General features: G+C 43.3%; 2 protein-coding genes across 2 annotated transcripts in view; both read left to right on the top strand.

Annotated features, from left to right (window-relative positions):
* LOC120677898 overlaps positions 1-6,926 on the top strand; it is a 29,694-nt gene extending 22,768 nt beyond the window's left edge. The window contains exon 3 of the mRNA XM_039959089.1: positions 5,103-6,926. Within this exon, the coding sequence (XP_039815023.1) occupies positions 5,103-6,926 (1,824 nt within the window). The remainder of the gene's footprint in view (positions 1-5,102) is intronic.
* Positions 6,927-19,513: 12,587 nt separating this feature from the next.
* On the top strand, positions 19,514-21,238 carry LOC120677896. The gene has a single exon (XM_039959088.1). The coding sequence runs from the start codon at positions 19,514-19,516 to the stop codon at positions 21,236-21,238; it is 1,725 nt and encodes a 574-aa protein (XP_039815022.1).
* Positions 21,239-21,631: the final 393 nt, after the last annotated feature.

Genomic DNA, 21,631 nt, shown 5'->3' with positions numbered 1-21,631 from the left:
CAACTTTTCTTTCTCAAGAACAGAACGCAAATTGAAAGCGGAATTGTTACTGGCAGACATGATCTACAACATTAAAGTAAAGCAAGATTTCAGCACTAAATTTATGTAAAGACTTTCATTAACTAATTTAACGAAAGACAACCTACTATATCAAAGTCATCTTCCCTCTAATGACATATAGTGGTTCAAGATCCATAATCACTAAAACCCTAGTGAGCTTTAGCATCACGGCTAGAAAAGTAGTGATACAGGTAAGCAACAAATTACTAATCACATCTCTATGCGACTCTTGTTTGTTGGGTGGCATCCAATGCCTCGGCCCCAACCCTATGCCTTAAAGCCCAAAACTGTTTTGATAGCTTTGTTGAGTAAACCAATACTATGCTTGTGAATGTCCGACATCCACCCTATACAAAAGTGATAGCTGATGGTACTCTACTTTGGTAAACCTACCACACAACGATCAAAATTTATAGGTGCAGCTATTGGTAAAAGTCATCAAAAACTCAACCTTTTTTTGAGGGAAGCTATTCTATCATGATTAAAATATCCACCATATGTAAAAGCATGAAAGAATAGTATGACAGAAAAATAAACATCACAGGCATATAATCATATTATATTGTGAATAGTATGGCCTCTTGCATCACAATGGGCTCCATCGCCATGGCTCTAAGGTGACCTCCATTGCCATCCGTCCTGTCTTGTGTGATCATCATCGCCATCATGATTGAAGCCTCTATGAAAAGATACTAAGCTACTACATCTAATAGCTAGTGAAATAATTACATGAGGATTCAAACATCATAAGTCGACACGCAGGTCGTTATACAATAATGGTGCAACCTCAACCCGGTTGTGTTAACTTGCGACACGCAGACCGCACAAATCATCACATACATCATCACATGACATTGAGGCCATACCATTCACATCACACCCTGCAAAAACAAGTTAGACGTACGACGTGTTCTACCAAAGTAGTGCTTAGGAAGCCGCTACAGCGAGAAAGCAACGGCGGTCCTTGCTCGTTCCCTACCAAGAGCTAGCATCGGCTGAATCTTAGTAGATGTGATAGATCGCTACAGTGATGATGGGCTCGTGTTGGGCACATCACCAGGCCAGGATAGCAGGGCGGCCAAACTTTTTATGTGCGTAGAGACAGAGAAGAGGAGGGAGGAAGCATTATATTGGTGTGGGTGGGGGGCAGGCAACAGCTCAAAGCGAATGGCCGGCCATGTGCACGTTGTACTCGATCGGCTAGTGCATGCCTTGTGCCTGGCCAAAAGAGCACCGTCAACTTTATGGGCGCTATTTATTTTGACCTCCGTCCAGACAGCTTAATTAATTTACCTGGCTGTTGAGCTGTTCTTAATTTCTTTCTTACAAAGCCTAACATTTCTGTACTTTTTTATAAGCGCTCCAGGAAAAGGAGGACCTAAAATATTACAAAGCGTTGCGCTGGTAGTTTTAGTCGCAGGTAGCTTAGACGGATGGGTGGCCCTTATAATCCCCATCGGCTAGCTGCATCTCGATCAGTTCGTACTCCAGTTCTCTGGTGGATATACAACTTGCATTGTGGTCGCAGGCTTGCCGCAGGAGACAGGTATGTACATTGGCCGCTAGCTTCTCACGAATTACTTGATCAGTTTCTAGCTTGGTATATATATTTTATTTGCCCCGAAATAATAGTTAATATGTCAAAGTATTCGTGGGCTTAACTTGTGGCAAGAAAAATGTTGTGCATGCTACCTTTCATCTTGATTGTGTAGGCAAACGGGTAGGCTACGCTAGCATCACTACCGCATATACCCAAGATGCTTGCGAGTAGAAGATCATAGATCGTTACCACTAGACGTGCAGCGCAGCGGAAGAAGTCGCGCGTCAATGTAGAGGAAGTAGTCGATCACGTCCCACGAACCGAGCTCCTCGTACTTGATCCCAACAACCGATCAGCGCAACAGTCACAGCAGCGCCTCCACGGAGTCCACACGTATGGGGATGAAACGCCGGGCGTCGGTGTGCTAGCACCGCACGCACGGCATGGGCGGCGGCCGAGAGAGAGAGGGAGGGGCAGCGGCTAGGAGGTGGTGCGGCTCACCGGGGTCTCGCCCCCCTAGCCCCTCCCTCGTATATATAGGGCGTACTAATGGGCTTCTATCTCATATGCCCATTAGTAACCCTAATCCATCTTGGATCAATATCCTCTTGGGCCTTTAAACCGTATTGTGATGATGGGCTCTTGGGCATATCACCAACAGATTGAGCCCATAGATTTCGATATGATCAATCGATCCTTTCATCCAGGATTGTTTTATATATGGTATCCTTCTTGTAGGTGGTAAGATACATGCCTTTTGGTCCCACTACCGTACCAGCAGCATTAATTTATTGGTTACAAAACAACTAGTGTATGAACAGATCAAGTGAAGAAGTTATCTCACAATAGCCATGTAGGAGAGTATCTACATGGATTATACGAGTATATACCCCAGAGAGAGAGAGAATCACCATCGTGCTTGGTGGAGAGGTAGCTAGATGCCATGGTGATGGAGATCGAAGTGGCAGCGGCGAGGTGGTCGTCCAGAGTCATGGACGCTGTGGCGTGGACAGTGAGGTCGAGGGAGAGGACGACGGTGCCACGGTGAGGGGGCGGCGGACTTCCCATCACCTCAGCGCCCCCAAGATTAGATAGGTTCTAGGGTTGTCGGTGGGGAAAGTGTGGGCAGCGGCGAACCTCGTACGTCGCACCCCCGGCCCCTACGTGCTCTTTATAGCGCTGCGTGACGGAGCCACCAACCAGGGTTGGTTTGTGCGCCCCCAATCAGGGCGTGCAAGATCAGGTCCCGGCTTGGTCGTTGGACCGGGCTGGCTGAGATCAATCCTAACAGGCTCTCATACACTTGTACATGCATGACAATCAAAGTAAAATTTGGAATGGGTATAAACTGTGGGATCAACATATGCCACGCTAGGGCGCAGTGTTGCGTGGAATACATGGATCTAGGTAGCCTTTTGCAATTTCAAAATGGAAAAAAGGCGGCTAGATAAATTATTGGCTGAGTAAAAACTTACAGGCAGCAACCAAAACGTGTCACTGTAGACTTGGTAATAGGTAAAAAAATATTCTCTAAGCTATTTGACACCGGTAAACTATGTAATTCCTTCATTAGCCCCTGAAAGTACAGATTCCTCAAATTAACACTAGATCTGAGTTATTGATCCCTACATGACACTTCGGTCCATTTCAGTACTCCCGGTATTGAATAGCACTCGAAGAGGGTGTGTTGTATAATAGGGTTTGGAGGTGTTGTTGGGCTGGGTTGTAAGGTTTATCTATTAGCGTAATTTGATATATTTGTTTTTTTATCTCTGGTTAATTGAGGTTATAAACAAAAATAACCAGACTTAATCTATTAGTTAAACCCTAAAACTGAATTTATGACCGAAATCAATCATTTCAGTTTGGTTTCTCGGTCTTGATTAGTTATGCTCACTCCTACCTCAATATTCTGAGGGAGAAAATGAGAACATCACACGGTGATGGGTCGTGCCCTCTCAGACTGAGAAGTGATGGCCCCGTTGAGAATGAAGAGAACGTATCTGGTGCTACCATCCCTTTGGGTGTTACAATATTACCAAATTTAATTACTTCTAAATTTGTGCATAAAAAATTTATCCAAAAATATGAATGGATAGATCATGCAATATCTACCGTCATGCAAAGTTTGAGGTTGAACAAAATTTGTGCAAGAAGAAACAAAAAGGAGAAATTTGCATATGAATAGTTGCGGGTTGCGGATTGCAGATCATCCATGAACAATTGAACCCACAACTACTCAATTGCAAGTTTCTCTTTTAACAGAAAACTCTTTGGGCTATGTAGGGCTCTTTTTGGGTCTTTGAGGTAAAAAAATGGGCCCATGCCTGGTCCGATTTCTATGGTGGATCAGAAATTTTGGTCCGAGCCCAGCTCACATATTGATCTGGTCAAGATGGGTCAAATGGTGGTGGAAGTGGGATAGGATTGATGGGTCCTGGTCGGAGATATTGAGAGTAAAGAGAATGCAGACTAGCACTGGGCGTAGAGAATAAGAAAAGTGCAGCATAGTCTTTTTCTGTTGCCAATCCACTCTAGCACAGGAGTGTTATTACTAGCCACATCGGACAAATTCATAAAGAAACATAGACAATTTCTCTCTTTCAGTACCAATTCTGTTGAAAAATTATGAAACTGATATTAAATGGAATACCACTAGTAAGAATGTCAAATAGCTAAATATCACATCAAAAGTTATTACTAACGACTCGTTAGTGACGTTGGTCAAGTTCACGTCACTTTTATGTGTCTTTCTTCTTGTAGTGAAATTTTTGAAAATTAGATACATTTTCTTTAGTGATGTTACGTTGTTTCAACTAATCAAGCGGTTCAGATTTTTCATGAAGAGATTCTCCAAAATAAACTAAATGCCAGGAGTTAAAAAGACACTAATTTTCCCTAATGATTCACTTGTGCTCCCTCCATTCTAAATTGTAGGTAATTCCAACTTTTTTTGAGAGTCAAAGTATTTTAAGTTTGATCAAGTATATACAATAAAGTACTAGCATTTATGATACAAAATAAACATTATTAGATTCTTCACTAAATATATACTTTCATAGTATATCTATTTGGTGATATAAATCTTTAATATTTTCTATAATTTTGGTCAAATATAAAAATAATTTGACTCTTCAAGAAAGCTAGAATGACTTACATTTGATATAGAGGGAGTACCACATAATCGCTTATTTATTTGTAGCAGATAATCACTTTCTTGTAACTTAGATGGTAGACATGCCATTCGGATTCTAAGTAGATCTGTGATGGTTTTCAGGATATCGTCATGGATTGAGCGTCACAGATTAACAAGTTTCTTATAGTGATTATTGTTGAATTAGATTCGACGTATGTACATGAACATTTAGTGAACTATATTTTAACTGATCCTTGCGCATGCATGTCGTGTCAGCTGTGCATTGTGAGATCAATCATGGGAGTCGTGAAATGGTGGACCAAAAACGGGATTCAAGTCATGGTCCTGTTTAGCCTTCTGTTTCAGCTGGTACTGTTCGCCATCCCCATCGCGCGACGGCACAGTTGGCTGGGGAAGTGGAAGCACCTTGCAAGGTTGCTGAGCAAGCTCTTGTGGCTAAACGGGATCCAAGTCATGGTCCTGTTTAGCCTTCTGTTTCAGCTGGTACTGTTCGCCATCCCCATCGCGCGACGGCACAGTTGGCCGGGGAAGTGGAGGCACCTTGCAAGGTTGCTGAGCAAGCTCTTGTGGCTGTCGTACCAGCTGGCCGACAAGACGGCGCTCTATGTCCTCGGGCACATGGCTATCAGCAGCAGCCCGTCCAGCGAACACAGGCAGCTCATGGCCCTGTGGGCGGCACTCCTGCTGGTGCACCTCGGCGGCCAGGACACCATCACCGCGCTGGCCCCCGAGGACAACCGGCTTTGGAAGCGCCACCTGCTGACGCTGGTGGTGCAAACAGCCGGGGTGTTATACGTCACCCCCGTGCACCGAGGAAGCAACAAGCAGCTGAGCGCTGCTGCTGGCTTGATGGCATTCCTTGGGTTCGTCAAGTTCGTCGAGAGAATCTATGTGCTCTGGTTCTCGGCGGACATGAGAAATGTCTTCGGCCTCGTCGGCCGGCTTGCTCCGCCAGCAGCAGAGGGGATTTACACCAGCCCGCCGGGCCCAATGCAGCAAGAGGAGGCACTGAAACTAGCACACCGCATGCTCAAATTCAGCATGGGTCAATTCATCGATGACAAAGCCGAGCTTGCTACATACCAGAGAAGCGTCATCATGGCCCACCATCATGACAACGACACACTGTACAAGCTGGTCGAGCTGCAGCTGTCCTTGATCCATGACATGTTGTACACCAAGTCGCCATCGATCCATACATGGCTGGGGTGCCTCATCCGTGCCTTCTCGTGGGTCGCCACGGTGGTCACAGGCACGCTGCTGGTGTTCCATTTTGTGAGCAGCACAAACTATGGAGGCGGCGGGTTCGATGCTGGAGTGACGTTCACCTTGCTAGCTGGAGCCTTCATCCTGGAGACCGCGTCCTTGCTCAAGGCGGCAGGGTCGACATGGACAGTTCAGATATTGGACAACAGAAGATGGAATGGCCTTCGCCGTATGATCCTCTTGTTCCGGCGGCTTGTCAAGGCGGCAGACTGCAGTCGGAGGTGGCCGGGCTTCATCGGGACATACAGGGAAGTCGCCGGCCGATTACCTTGGTCCAGGGATGGGTTATCATGGGAAGAGATAAAGCCAAAAACCAAGGCATACGTGCTGGATGGGATACGCAGGATGGTGGCTGATTGCCAGGGCAACGAGGAGATGCTTAGGACCAGCCGAGGTGGGCTGTCGCTACAGCGACTACCAGTGCCTAATCGACAAGAACAAGAACTTGTTCAGAATAACATTATCCATAACGAGTTTGATGAGAGCATCTTCATCTGGACCTCAGTCAGCAGAAGATTCGTTGAGCCCTTTGAATCATTGGATGAAGCAAATCCGTTGTGCCCCCTTCGTGATGCAATCATACAGATCTCCGAATACATGGGGTACCTCTTCAGGAAAAAACCCGACATGCTGCCACCCCCTGTGCGCCATGGGATGCAAGTGCCATTAGAATTCACAGATACAAATAGGCGGATCCACAAGGCGCTGAACCGTGGGGACTTTACGGATCTGTCAAAGCTGGAGGCCGTACTTGGGGTGTGGGTGGAGATGTTGTGCTACGCGGCCAGCTACTGCAACCGGATGTCCCACACCACGGAGCTCAAAAACGGGACGGGCGAGTTCGCCACCATCGTGTGGCTTGTAAGGGCTGCCCTCTTCCATGCCTCAAGAACTAATCGGTAATCAAGCAAATTTTAAGTTTGTCAAAAACTTTCTTTGTCTCCTATCTACCACGCACGAATACCACGCAGTGCCGGTTAATTACCACCCCTAGGCTTGATTTTATTTTATATTATTTTCATGTATTATTGTGCTTGTGCGTTAATTCCATGTATTCCTCTTCTCCAGCCCACAGCAAGCAGTAGCAGCTGAAATACAAGCCACTCCTCATCACCGACCCCAACACCAACGCCGCCACACAGGCTGAACTTGATCCGCCTTTTCTACCATGATTACCATGCAGTGCCGGTTACCACCCACCCCTCGGCTTGATTTTATTTTATATTTCCATGTATTGTGCTTTATGTGTGCCTTAGTATATGTATATCTGTTTTATGGATCGGAGCTTGAATAATAAGGAAGCTGTGAGAGCGTTCTTACTTATATATGTCAATTTGATACCATGTTTGTTATGATTTACGAATAACTCTCTACCATTGCTGTTTTTGGCATTCTTTCTCTGGTTTACCCACTTGCACAGACCCACGGTGCATGTATTTGAATTTCTTACATTCTTTTCAAACATTTTTAGTGCGGCAAATTTCAAAAACATCCTGGAAAGTACTGAAACTCCAGCAATATTATTTGTAGCAGCGATTGCATTACCCCGAGCGTAAAATCCTGCCCTAAAAAGCCCTTTTGACCAGCCCTAGAAACTCTTTTGTGCAGCAGTGTTTGGCAAAAATACCTTTCTGGTCACTGAAATCTGATTTTCAACTATCCATGGAGCGAAAAATCTTGTACATCCCGTCAGACGTGACGACGGAGTGAAAAGGAATAGAGTGCCATATAACTTCAGGCGCAAATAACATGCAGCTGGTCATTTGAACGCCAACTCCGACATTTATCGACAGAGATTCTGTCATATCCTTATCCTTTTTGTAGACTGTACATGTGGCCCTATATCTTGAGTGGAACTTGCTTGTTTCGGACAAAATGATTCAGACGCCATGGCAACAGTGTTCCCCTGTTCTGGTGGTTTTACGCTTTAGTTTGTTCATGCCTTCACATATCTAATGAAATGTTGTTCTACAGCAAACCAGAGTAAAGTACTGATATTAATTTGAATTTTGAGTAAACTCCGCATAGTAAACCTTTGAATTTGCGTCATTGATGCTATGCTCTCTAGGTTTCAAGCGACCTCTGGGCTTTGAATTTGAACATTTAGCGAGAACTCATCAGTAATCAAGCAAAATTTAAGTTTATCAAAACTTATCTCCTATGTACCACGAGTACCATGCAGTGCTGGTTACCACCTCTAGGCTTGATTTTATCTTATATTTCCATCTATTGTGCTTTATTTGTCATTAATTAGTACTTTCTCCGTCCCAAATTATTAGTTGTTTTGATTTTCTAGATACATAGATTTTGTTATGCATCTAGACATAACACATATCTAGATGCATAAAAAAATATTATGTACTTATAGAAAAGTTAAAATGACCAATCATTTAGAACAGAGTTAGTATGTCTATTCTGCGAGCTTGAATAATAAGGAAGCTGTTTTTTGGGCCCCCAGTGCCACGACGGGAACGGCCTTGGGTTGTGGCGATAGACGGTGTGGCGTCGTGCTTTCGGTCAGCAGCGGTTGTGGTCTCGACGCGCCTTCTCCACATCTGCTGTGTCGACAAGAAGAAGCTTTTTGCTTTGGAAACACGACGGCACCGCGGCGCGCGCGCCAGATGACTGGTGGCTGTGGCCCAGCCAGCGGGTGGCATGGTTGTCCTGGCCAGTCCTGTGAGCTGCCAAACAAAATCCCCGAACCCGGTGGCCTTGCTCCTCGGCAGAAGCCGCGCAGCCGGCCACTGCCGCTCCGGCGTGCTCGTGCCGCCACCTGGGAACCGACCCCATGGCCGCCGGGAAAGGCCTGACACGCCTCGCGCATCCTCCACTTACACGCGGACTCTGCTTAGAGCGGAGCAGAGCTCGCTCGGTGTTCGCTCACTAACACGGGGCCTTGAACGAATGTGCAGCTTTCTGTCGACGCGGTCGCGGGCGCCAAGGCTGGCCGGCCCCGATGGTTGGCCGATTGCTGCGTGTGAACGGGCTGAGAATGCAAGTATGCAACGGTCAGGTGGCCTTTTGTGGCTTAAGGCCGTGTTCATCTGAACCTTTTGTGGCTTGGCACTAACATCAATCCTCAGCTTGTAACAGGCCGTGGCCTCATTGTATCCACTAATCTCTCTTCAATCAAGGGCAGATCTTCTACCCCATTTATAAATTAACTGTAGATGAACATACCATGTGATCTATTGCCTGATTGGTTCACATCTTTGGAGTTACCAATCTTCATGATCATGGGGGGTACTTGTTTGACCCGAACTTTTCATTTTTTTCTTGTTATTTGATTTTATAGTATACAGCTACTTCTACAATGATCACACTGTAAATTCCCTCAGTGCCATTGGAATTTCTATGACTTCCCTAAGTGCCATTGAAATTATTAAGTTCCCTTCACTGCCACTATCTCTAATTTCGCCATCCTTGATTGCCATTTCCATCAGTTGACTGTCAAGTTGCTGATATCTTGATCGGAAAGGATATTTTTTAAATGAAAAAAGGAAAAAAACTAATCTAAGACAGTTATGGGCTCTATTTGGGTCGCCCTATCCGGCCCAATGATTCATAACCGTCCATCCACAATCTGAAGGTTACGATCATGTTCACACGGTATAAAGGACGAGTCCCGGTGCTCTAGCTGCTCCCTCTCCTCAGACTGTCGGCTACTCGCGCCTCCCCTCAGATCTGCTCGGGGCGGACTCCGCCCGCCGGGCGAGTGCAGCGCGAGCTCCGCACTGGCCGGGAAAGAGCTCATCTCCCTCTTTTCTCCCCGCGTCTTGCTCCTCTGTCTCCCGGCCGCCGCATCTGGAGAGAAGGGAGCCGAGATGTTGTGCGCCGAGCATCTCCGGGGTTGCTGCGGCGGCATGAAGATGTGGCGGCGCGGATCCACGGCGAGCCTGGCATAGATCCACGGCGAGCGCGGCGCGGATCCACGTCGAGGGAGGTGCGGCGCGGCCCGTATCCACGGTGCAGCGCGAATCCAGGGCGAGCACGGCGCGGCGGGGCGGCGTGGATGCAGGGCGGCTGCGCGGATGCAAGGTCGCTGCGCGAAGCCGAGAGCCGCGGGCTGCGTGCGGCGATGGAGATACTGGGGAGGTGGCGCATGCTGGTGGCAGGCCCGTGTCTACGGCTCCAATGTTTAGCACCCACTGCTGGTGCCGGTGCCGCTGCTTCCTCACTTACCAAACCCTAGCGGCGGTACTGACCCTAGCTCGCGTGCGCAGCTGCAGGAACTCGACCAGATGAAGCGCTGCTCCAAGGAGATGGAGGAGGCTTCCACGCTGCCAAGGTCGCCCAGGAGATGCAAGGTTCGGACCCCCTTCCCTCCCTCGTGTGCTCTACTTTCCCAAGTGAATTGACAACATCTAAAGTAGGGTACGAATTAGAATTAGCTGATTGGATTAGAACCGGGAAGCGATAAATGTTAATCCATCAGTTCCTTCTTTTAATGAAATAGTACTTTGGTTCCTTCTAGTTACTTCATTTAGTTATTCAATTAGTTTTAGTACTATTCCTGTTTCTTGCTGTTAGTAGTAAAGCAGCTGCAGGATGTCATTTAGTTGGTGGTCTGCTCAGATTATTTATGCTTGGTTGGTGTTGCCTGACGGCTAGCTCACTTTTGATCTACTCATCTCTATTACCGTGATTCTGATTTTTTTGAGTTTTGCTGTGTAGGTGCAGTGGAGCACAGGAGCTGAATCGTGGAGCTGCAACTCTGAATCATGGACTGCATCAAGTGAGGGTTGCCTTGCCGTTTCCACTCCTGGTACTGGATTTTGTGGTATTCTCTTGAGAAGATTCAATAAGCTAATTGGATTCCTTGCTATACAGCTCGTGCCTAAAATTTAAGCTTATGTAACATTGCTTATCTGATCCAATATACCATAAGTATAAGCTTGTGTAACACAAACTATATTGTCAGTTTTGGTGTGGACTACATGAAACTCACAAGCTTTGGACACCTGCAAGCTTCTAGATAATTATTTTGCTTGTCGTAAAACTTTAAATTCTAGTAGTAACTTAGAGCTATTACTTGTTATGATTTGATAGTAGTCCATTGGATTCACAAATCTTTTTATTGCAAATATTGCCGACTGAAAGTATTTGACATTTTAACAATTTGCTCTTTTCAGGCTGAGGATCATATGCAAGGAACAAAGATAATCTTTTATTGTTTTGAGATCTTGTGCTAGATTAAAACTTAAGTTAGACTATGGATTGATTTTTTGTACTGTGGGATCAATTCTGGAGAATTAGGTTCCAGATTTGAAATACAATTCTGGTAAATTGGATGATAAATTTTGTATGTCTTGTGGGCTGAATTGATTATTCTGATAAATAGGTTGAATTTCTCTCTTGTACGATTGGCTATTTAATGGGCTTTAGATCTGAGTAGAATTATAGTGGGCTGAAAATTGGCCCATCACAGCGGCTCAGTTTCAAAATGGACCCAATAACAAGTGGGCCAGCTGTTCTTAAAAAATACCACGTCATCAGCCTTATTGGCTGCCACGCAAGCAGCCACATTGGATGCCACGTCAAGTCCATGTTATTGATTGTTGAATACGTGGTATTATCTGTGACAATATCTGTGACATTTATTTTGTCATAGTTACCGGGTTTGGGTTGGGCTAAGTGGGCTTCGGGTCGTTCCATGACGGTTTAGAAACGTCATAGATCGTGTTAATCTGTGACGTTTACGCAAAAAACGTCGTTCGATTTAATCTGTGACGCTCATTCCATGACGTTATCCAAAATCGTCACGAAATCGTCATAGATACTGTTTTGCGACATTTTTTCAGCAATCTATGACAAATTTATTTCGTCATAAATTAAATGATTTCTTGTAGTATCCATCTCCCTCGAGGTGGAAGCATCTGAAAGAATTGACAGTGTCAAGGCAAGGATCCATGACAAGAAAGACATTCCACCAGCGGTCCAACGCCTTATATTTAATTGCAAGCAGCTTGAGCATAGGAAGCTGTCAAACCAACTAAACTTGAGCAAAACTCAAACTTAGCAACAGAAACTGGCTTTGTCATCATATTAGCAGGATTATCATGAGTACTAATTTTACATATCTTTAATTTACCTTGTATGACCACATCACGGATATAATGGTAGTTGACATCAATATGCTTAGTTCTCTTATGGAACATTTAATCTTTAGTGAGACATATAACACTTTGACTGCCACAGAACAGGTCAATGCAATAATTAACTCCACAAAGCTCAGCAAATAAACCTTTTAACCAAACTAACTCCTTGTATGCTTTAGCAATAGCCATATATTTTGCTTCAGTGGTAGACATAGCAACAACAGGCTGCAAAGTAACCTTCCAACTCACAGCACAACTCCCAATAGTAAACACATATCTTGTGAGTGACATGCGCCTATCCAAATCAGCAGCATAATCTAAATCCACATAACCAATAAGTCCCTTATTAGTTCTCTCAAACTTCAAACAAGAATCTGTTGTTCCTCTGAGATAACTGAAAATCCACTGAACTGTCTTTCAGTGTTCTTTACCAGGATTAGACATGTATCTGGTAACCAAACTCATAGCATATGATAAATCTGGGTGAAAGCAAACCATGTCATACATCAAAGAACCAACATCACTAGAATAAGAAACTTTTGACATGTATTCAACATCCTCATCAGAACTAGGACACTGAGCGGCTGACAATTAAAAATGAGGTGCAATAGGAGTACTAACTGGTTTTGAATCATGTATATTGAAGCGATGAAGAACCTTCTTAATGTAATTATGCTGACTAAGAAATAATAAACTGGATTTTTTGTCTCTAGTAATCTCCATACCTAGAATTTTCTTAGCAGCACCAAAATCCTTCATGTCGAACTCATTACTCAACAATTTCTTTAATGTAGTGATTTCTTCACTGCTCTTGGCAGCAATAAGCATGTCATCAACATATAACAGCAAGTATATAGGTGATCCATCAACAAACTTAATGTATACACAGCTATCACATTCAGATGTTTTAAAACCAATGTGACAACATAAATGAATCAAACCTTTTATACCATTGACGAGGGGACTGTTTCAAACCATACAAGGACATTTTCAATTTGCAAACATAATTCTCTTTGCCTGGCACTATGAATCCTTCTGACTAATACATGTATATTTTCTCCTCATGCTCTCCATGTAAAAATGCAGTCTTCACATCTAACTGCTCAAGCTCAAGATCATGCATAGCAACAATACTAAAGAATGTGCGAGTTGAACTATACTACACAACTGGAGAGAACACATCATTATAATTAACACCGGAAATTTGATCGAAGCCTTTTGCAACTAACCTTGCCTTAAATTTTGGAGGCTCACTAGGAGATAAATCCTCCTTTCTTTTGAAGAGCCATTTGCAGCGAACATGCTTCTTTTGTTTAGGCAAGCACACAACCTCCCATGTGCCATTCTTCTCAAGGGATTGCATCTCCTCCTGCATAGCTGAGATCCACTTCTCCTTATCAACAGAATCAATGGCTTCAGTGTATGTTGCTGGCTCAATAGCATCCTCCACCTGTTCAGCACAACTCAAAGTATAATGAATCAAATTACACTCCTCAATTAAACATTTTGAAGGTCCACAACTCCTCTTTGATTTACGATGAGCAATAGGTACATCTAGATCCTCCTCTTGCTGCAAAACAGGCTGTAAAATTGGAGGTGAGTGCTGAACAGTATCAGGAATATTATCTGGAATATCATTACAAACAACTTCATGTTCCTGGTCATCCATAAGCCCCACCTGCACACTGACATGTGGCTGCTCTTTTTCAATTAAAACATCATCTGTGGACAAGTTGTCAGTAAACATCACAGACTCATTGAAAACAGCACTCCTGCTCATGAAAGTCTTTCTAGTTTAAGGATTCCACAATTTATATCCTTTAACTCCCGAACCATAACCAAGAAACAGACATTTAATAGCTCTGGGCTCTAATTTTCCATTATCAATATGAGCATAAGCAGTGCAGCCAAAAACTCTCAAGTGTGAGTAATCTGCAGGTGTACCAGACCATACCTTAATAGGAGTTTATCAAATAGCATGCGGTGTTAGCAGCCTCTGCCTAAAAATGCTTGTTCATGTGGGCATTGTATAGCATGCAACGAGCCTTCTAGATGATAGTTCTGTTCATGCGCTTGGCCACACCATTCTGTTGTGGAGTGTATGGGATGGTGTGATGCTTGACAATGCCTTCCTTCCGGCAATAATCATCAAAAGTATCCGAACAGAATTCTCCACCATTATCAGTCCAAAGCACTTTGACTTTATTTTCAGTTTGCCTTTCTATCATTACTTTCCACTCTGTAAAAGCAGCAAAGGTATCATCTTTGTTTTTCAGAAAGTAAGGCCACACTTTTCTAGAATAATCATCAATAATGCTTAGCATGTAACGAGCACCACCATATGATGGCTTACGAGAATGACCTCATAAATCAGCATGTACATAATCAAGTGTACCTTTTGTGGTATAAAAAGAGGTATTGAATTTGACACTCTTGTGCTTACCAAAGACACAATGCTCGCAGAACTTCTTTCCACTCAAAATACAACCATCCAGAAGGTTTCTCTTCATCAATTCTGGCATACCGAGTTCACTCATATGTCCAAGACGCATATGCCAAAGGTCAGTCTTACTAGTTTCAGCATTAGTAACAGCAGCAAAAACAGAACCATGCAAAGTAATACCTCTGAGGACATATAAATTTGAAGTATTGAGATCACCCAGCAAACATGCCAGAGAACCTTTTGATATCTTTACAACTCCACCTGAACCAGTGTATTTGAGTTCTTCTTTGTCAAGTGTGCTCAATGAGATTAGATTTCTTTTCATCCCTGATATGTGTCTCACATTCTTCAGCATGCGAATCAACAATCATGGGTCTTGATCTGAATAGAGCTGATGCCCTCACACGGGTTATCATCTCCCATATGCACAAAGTCTGCATTCTGCAAAGGCTCATAGGAACTGAACCAATCTCTGTTAGTGCAGATATGAAATGAACATGTGGAATCAATTATCCATTCATCATGACCAGCAACACAACTAGCAAAGACAACCAGGCAAAGTTTATGAATCACAACCCATGGATATGGGAGCCCAGCACGACCCAACTAGATAGCAGTAGCAGGCTCCAGCAGGCTTTTTTTCATTTTTATATTTTAAAAATAAAATTTTAAAAATATATGTAAAAATGGGTGCCTGTCGCCCCCCAGGGTGCCTTTCGCCCATCAAGTGGGCGACAAGACCTAAATGTAAAAAAAATTTACATTTAGGTCCTGGCGCCCAAGGCGCATTAAACAGTGAATTTGTAAAATCGATATAAAATTGTAAAAATACAAACTCAACTGTTCTGGATTCTATGAAATAATATCTACAACTTTTGTTACATAAAGTTTTTCATTTGATTAATGTAAAAATCAAGAAAAACAGTTCTTGTACCTAGAAAAATCTGAAATAATTCATTTGGTCTAGTTTTGCTTATCTAAAATTTACCAAACTTTTTTTATAGCTCTTAAGAAAGAAAATAATAGTACTGTAAAAGTTATGGCTTCTAATACTCAGTATAGCAGCATGGATAAATAACTCATTTAAACTAGACATATTGCAAGATCTAATTTAAAAACTTATTCTAGAAATGTTTTCTGGGCTTACCAATTTTGTACAAGCCTATGCTCACAATATGCAACACTCTTGCCAAAGATGACATGCATCCAAAGGATGGATCTTAAGATTTAAATAAAAGTGCATTAAACTGGTATTAAAATAGAGTAAGATACATTGATCAAATGAAAAACTTTATGTAACAAAAGTTGTAGATATTGTTTCATAGAATCCAGAGCATTTGAGTTTGTATTTTTTTTGCTTTTTCTACAATTTTATATCGATTTTACAAGTTCACAGTTTAATGCGCCCTAGGCGCCAGGACCTAAATGTAATTTTTTTACATTTAGGTCCTGTCGCCCACTGGATGGGCGACAGGCACCCTGTCGCCCATTACAGGCACCCATTTTTGAAAATTTCCCTATTCGGCATATATTTTTGAAATTTTGTTTTTTTAAATATAAAAATGAAAAAAGCGCCTCCAGCAGCGCATGGCAGACGAGCGCAGAGCACACTAGCGCGCAGCGGACACTAGCTTGATTTTCTTTATCATATTTCCATGTGTTTTTCTACTTCCGTTGCTGCAGTCTGCAGACCTGCAGTGCTAGATTCAATATTTTTACCGAACTCATTCAACACCGAAAAAAACTAATTCAACACTTTGGAAAACTAATTCAACATTTTTTAAATAAATGTTGAAATCACATAATATATATGTTGGAGTGATATATTGAAAATGTTGAACTATTATATTCAAATGTTGGAATACTAATATAAGAAAATACAAATAACATATTGGACCTCATTTTGTAACATTAATTCTAACGAATACTATGTTTCAATCGAATCTTAAATTGACTGCATAGTTTAAGAGAAAAGATCAATTGAAGTTTGGAATGTGTCTAGATTCGTATTCACCTCCCACCACTCATCTTGCACCACGTGAGCGTTGGATACTCTGCGCTATATGCCCGCATGAGCCGGGAGAGAATCGGCAATGCACCCACGTGTCCGTCTTTTACTTGTGGTTACTTATTTGCTGTGGAACCTAGATTGAATCGGACGACCCGTAAACATCGCACGAATCTTATACATCGGAAGATAGATTGAAAATTTTCTTCCAAAAGATAGATATGATTCCAGCCTGCGGGAGGGCTTCCAAATGCCGAGGAATTTTGGACCGGGAGCAATTCCCCCGTGGGCTGTGAGCCCGGGGAAAACACCGGGAAAAGTCCGGGAATGTGAGCTCCCAAACTAGCCCTACGGTGGCAAACTCGGCCGATCCGTCGCTGAGCTCCCTCCCGCGGGACTCCCTGTTGCAGTAGCTGCTCGCGTAGCATAGCATCTCAACCGACACACCAAGTACGGCCTCCAGCTTTACCTCTGTAAAGCCCCCCTTGATCAGCTCCTGGTAGATCTCGTTATGTAGAGCTTTAGTCCAATAGTCTGTCCTGTAGACATCAGAAAAATAATCTAATTTCAGGCTATGGCGCACGGGGGGTGGCAGCATGTGGGGGTTTTTTCCAGAAAAGGTACTGCATGTAGCTGTTGATCTGTTTGATTGCATCACGAAGGCGGCGCAACGGATTTGTTGAATCCAAATTTATAAGTGAATCGTTGCTAACCACATAGTTCTGGCAAATATTCCAGATGAGGAAGCTCTCATCAAACTCGTTATGGGTAATTTTATCCTTAATAAGATGGTCAGGCACTGATATTCGCTGTAGCGACAGCCCTCCTCGGGTGGTCCTAAGCTTCTCCTCATCACCCCGGCAGTTAGCCACCATCCTGCGTATCTCATCCAGCACGTACGCCTTGGTATCTGGCTCTATCTCTTTCAATGATGAGGATGCCCTAACGTCCACATCCCTGAACCACGAGAATCGAAAGGCGCCTAACCAGCATGTCCCGTTGAAGCCCGGCCACCTCCGACTGCATTCTGCAGCCTTGACAAGCCACCGGAACCATAGGACCATACGGCGAAGGCAGCCATCCCATCTTCTGGACTCTAATGTCTGAACTTGAAAGCATCTAGGCACTTGGATGCAAAATGGTAGTTTTCGATGATTAGTGACAATGATTGTGACTAACGTGTGTTTTGAAGGAACAATTGTTTAACCATTAAGTCGCAAATGAAAGGAGACCCTTCAAAATTCATATTCAACGACACGGACTCAAATCGTCAAGATTAAAGACCTTCCTAGACTCAAGTGTCACAAGGAGATGAATGACACTTGATTTAGTATAGGTTTTATAGTTTTTAGTTCGTGACCGTACTATAAAGAGGGGTTCGAAAGTTAGTAGTTTGACTATCTTTGAGTTGGCCTTAGAAACTATGCACACTTGCTCAAGATCAGTTCAAGACATGCTATGAAACTCAGAGAAACACTTGGAAGAAGGAAGAATCGTAGAACCATTGAAATCCAAATCAGAAAAGCAGAAACAGAAAAACACAGTGTGACCAGATTATCCGACGCCCCTACCGCCGGACTATCCGACCAAAGCAGCCAGATGATCCGACGCCAGAAAAGTTGTGTCAGACTATTTCTCGGAGTATCCTTCAGAGAAGATGTTTCACAGGGTTGAAAATGCACTTCACAACCGGATAATCCGACGCTGTCAAGTGAACCGTCGGAGCATTAGTCGGAATATTCACCAGAGAGCCTGTTTTCTCGAGATGGAATATATGCTTCAGGGCCGGATGATCCGATGCCTTGTTTGAGGAGCGGGGGACTAAGCTTCGGAGTAATGATTAGAGATGCAGTCTTGGAATTCAAATCCATGCTTCAGCACCGGATGATCCGATGCAACATTCAAATAGAGTTGGACTAATTGGTCGGACAACTAATTGGTCGGACAAATGATGTCACCAAATGGTTTAAAATATAATAGCTACCGTAGAGATCACAGTGGGGTCGGATGATCCGACGCCCTGGTCAGAGCACCGTTGGATTATCCAACGCCTACTAACTTTTTCCAGAAAAGTTGGTAATGGTTATTAGGTGATCTTTAGCCTATATAAGGTGGTACCTCGGGTCATTTGAGCTGTCTTTGGATCCCTTGAACACCTGAGGCCACCCTTGTGCTGAGAGAAGACATCCAAACAATGAGATCAACCAAATTTATCAAGAATTCATCCCTTGAGAGAGTTGCAAGTGTGCTAGAGCTTAGGGCCGATTTAGTGATGGTCAAGTGAAGGCTTAGGACTTGTTACTCTTGGTGTTTGACGGCACCTAGACGGTCTTGGTGATCGAAGGCTATTGGTGAGCTCTTGGAGTTTGTGGGAGCCCCAAGAAGAAGAATTGTACACAGTGTGAAGCCCACCATTCTAGAGATTGAGAAGGGGTATTCTTATTGATCACTTGCTCTTTGTGATGCAATGGAGCTCAACCCTTTGTGGGTGCTCCAACGTGAATTAGGGGGGAGCGTCAACTCCTCGACACCACGTGAAAAAATCCGGTTGTCTCTTGTCCTTGCTTATTTCATTCTAACATTTACTTATTCTTGTTGTCTTTGCTGCTCTTGTTTGCTTGTTTCACTTTCTAGAGCTTGTTCTTGGTAGTATGCTTACCTTGCCTAGTCTCTACTTGTTAGTGTGATTCAAACTAGCCCTAAAAAAAGTGTGATTCAAACTAGGATGATGGCTATGTTAGTGTGCTTACCTACCTAGAATCTTCATGTTAGTGTGCTCTAGATACTAGGTTTTGAAATATAGGTTTGGGCAACACTAGAAATAGGTTAAGGACTAATAGAAATAAAAAAGGTCCCAATTCAACCCCCCTTCTTGGGCCATGATCCTTTCAATTGGTATCAGAGCGTAGGCTCTCTTTTTAGGGTCTAACAACATAGAGAAATGGCCCCCGGGGGTAGTAGTGGACCTCCCAAGTTCGATTGGCGCAACTTCGCCTATTGGAAGGCTCGGATGGAGAGTTATATTGAGGCTCAATCCATCGAAGCTTGGGAAGTCACTTCTAAGCCGATTGGTGGTGCTCCTACGGAGTCACAAGCTAAGTGGAATGGTAGAGCTAAAAATTATTTGTTTAAGGCCATAAGCGAGGAAGTGTTTGCTCATGTCCGTAGCAAGGCTACCGCTCACGATATATGGCTTGAGCTTGATACGATACATAATGGTTCTAAAAAGGTTCTTGAAGAGAAGTATCGAGTTCTAAAAGAAAAACTCAATGATTTCAAGATGCTTCCTAATGAACTTGTTGAACAAATGTACTCTAGACTTAATGTGCTTGTGGAAGACATTAACGCACTTGAGATTTCTCCTTTGTCTAGCAGCGATGTCATCCGAAAGATCCTCCATTCACTTCACAAGCCAAAATACAACATTGTCACATCTCTCCTCTATGAGAAGGAAATTGATACTCTAAAGGTGGGCGATGTTGTAGGGAGGATCCGGTCACATGAGATGTTTCTCGTGGGAGAAATTGAACCTCCACAAGCCAAAGGTAATCTTGCTCTCAAGCCTAAAGGCGAACACAAGTCAAAGAAGAAGAGCAAGGGCAAGGCACCTCAATCAAGATCAAGTGAAGCTACTGATGACTCAAGTGATGAAGAAGGTGATGAAGACGCCAAGCTTGCTCTCCTCATGAGGAAGACCACAAAGCTAATGTCAAGGTTGAACAAGAAGGGGTACAACTTTGACCCCAATAAAAACAAGTTCCGCACAAGAAAGCCCAAAGATGCCCTCAAGAAGATATGCTATGTTTGTGGCAAATATGGTCATCTTTCATATAATTGCCCTCAAGAATCTAATAAGAAGCAAGAAGAGGACAATCAACCAAGGCACAAGGACTATGACAAGAAAGAGTACAAGAAGAAGAGATCTTTCAAGAAGAAAGAGCAAATCAAAGCTTTCCTTGGGGAGTGGATCACCGACGGCGAGACCTCAAGCGACGATGACGACGATGATGACGACTCCAAAAATGTCGTTGCGGGGATCGCCATCCATGAAGATGAACCACCACTACCTCCACCACCCATGTGCCACATGGCTAGAGGTAACCCCAAGGCGAGCTCCGATAATTCTTGCTCTAGTGATGATGATAGTGATAATGATTTGTCTCCTAGAGATCTTAAGTTGCTCCTAGATGAATACAATGATATGATCAAGAAGCTAAAATCTAAACTCAAGTGTTTAAAAAATGTGCATGTTGAGCTTAAGACCTCACATGATGAGTTACTTGTTAGACACAATGAGGAAGTAGAGACTTATGAAAAATGTGTTGTATCTAGCAAACAACTTAGAGAGGATCATGATAAGTTACTTATTAAGAACAATGAACTAGTTGAAAAACATGATGAAGTAGATGTGCTCAATAAGTCACTTGAATCGTGCAACAAGAAACTTAAGCTTGACTATGCTAACCTAAACTCTAAATATCAAGAACTTGAGTTTTCTTTTGATGCTATTGATGATGAGCTCAAAACTCTAAAAACCAAAAACATCAATGCATCAACTTCTTGTGAAAATCATGTGGAGGCTTACAAATCTTTCACTAATCATGATGTTCCTAGTTCTTCCAAGACTAATCATGATAGGAAAAAGGAACTTGAGGAGGAGCTCTAGAGCTTGACCAAGTGCATGTTCAATGTGACAAGGGGAGAATATTTGCACAAAGAGATTCTCTTCAATAATGCAAGGCACTTTGGAACTAAGGGTCTTGGATCCTTCCCCAAGCCACCAGAGAATTGCCCAAGGTCTCCGGAGCTCAAGGATTGCTTCAACAAGGAAGTATGCTCCTATTGTCAATATTGCCAATATGTTGGACATCATACAAGGGAGTGTCTTATTTCTACTCGTCCTCTTCCTACCTTGCCTCCTAACTATAAGTCTCAATATAACAATCATCACTTCTTGTTGAGCAAGCTTAAGAGTGGCAAGGTGAAGGCCAAGTTCATTGGTACTCAAGAGAAGAAAAAGCTTCCTCGCCAACTATGGGTTTCCAAAGTCTTAGTTATT

Source organism: Panicum virgatum, chromosome 6N (genome assembly GCF_016808335.1).
Source record: "Panicum virgatum strain AP13 chromosome 6N, P.virgatum_v5, whole genome shotgun sequence".
Classification (NCBI taxonomy): Eukaryota; Viridiplantae; Streptophyta; class Magnoliopsida; order Poales; family Poaceae; genus Panicum; species Panicum virgatum.
The sequence above is the reverse complement of the archived record's forward strand: the minus strand, read 5'-3'. Positions and strand labels throughout refer to the sequence as shown.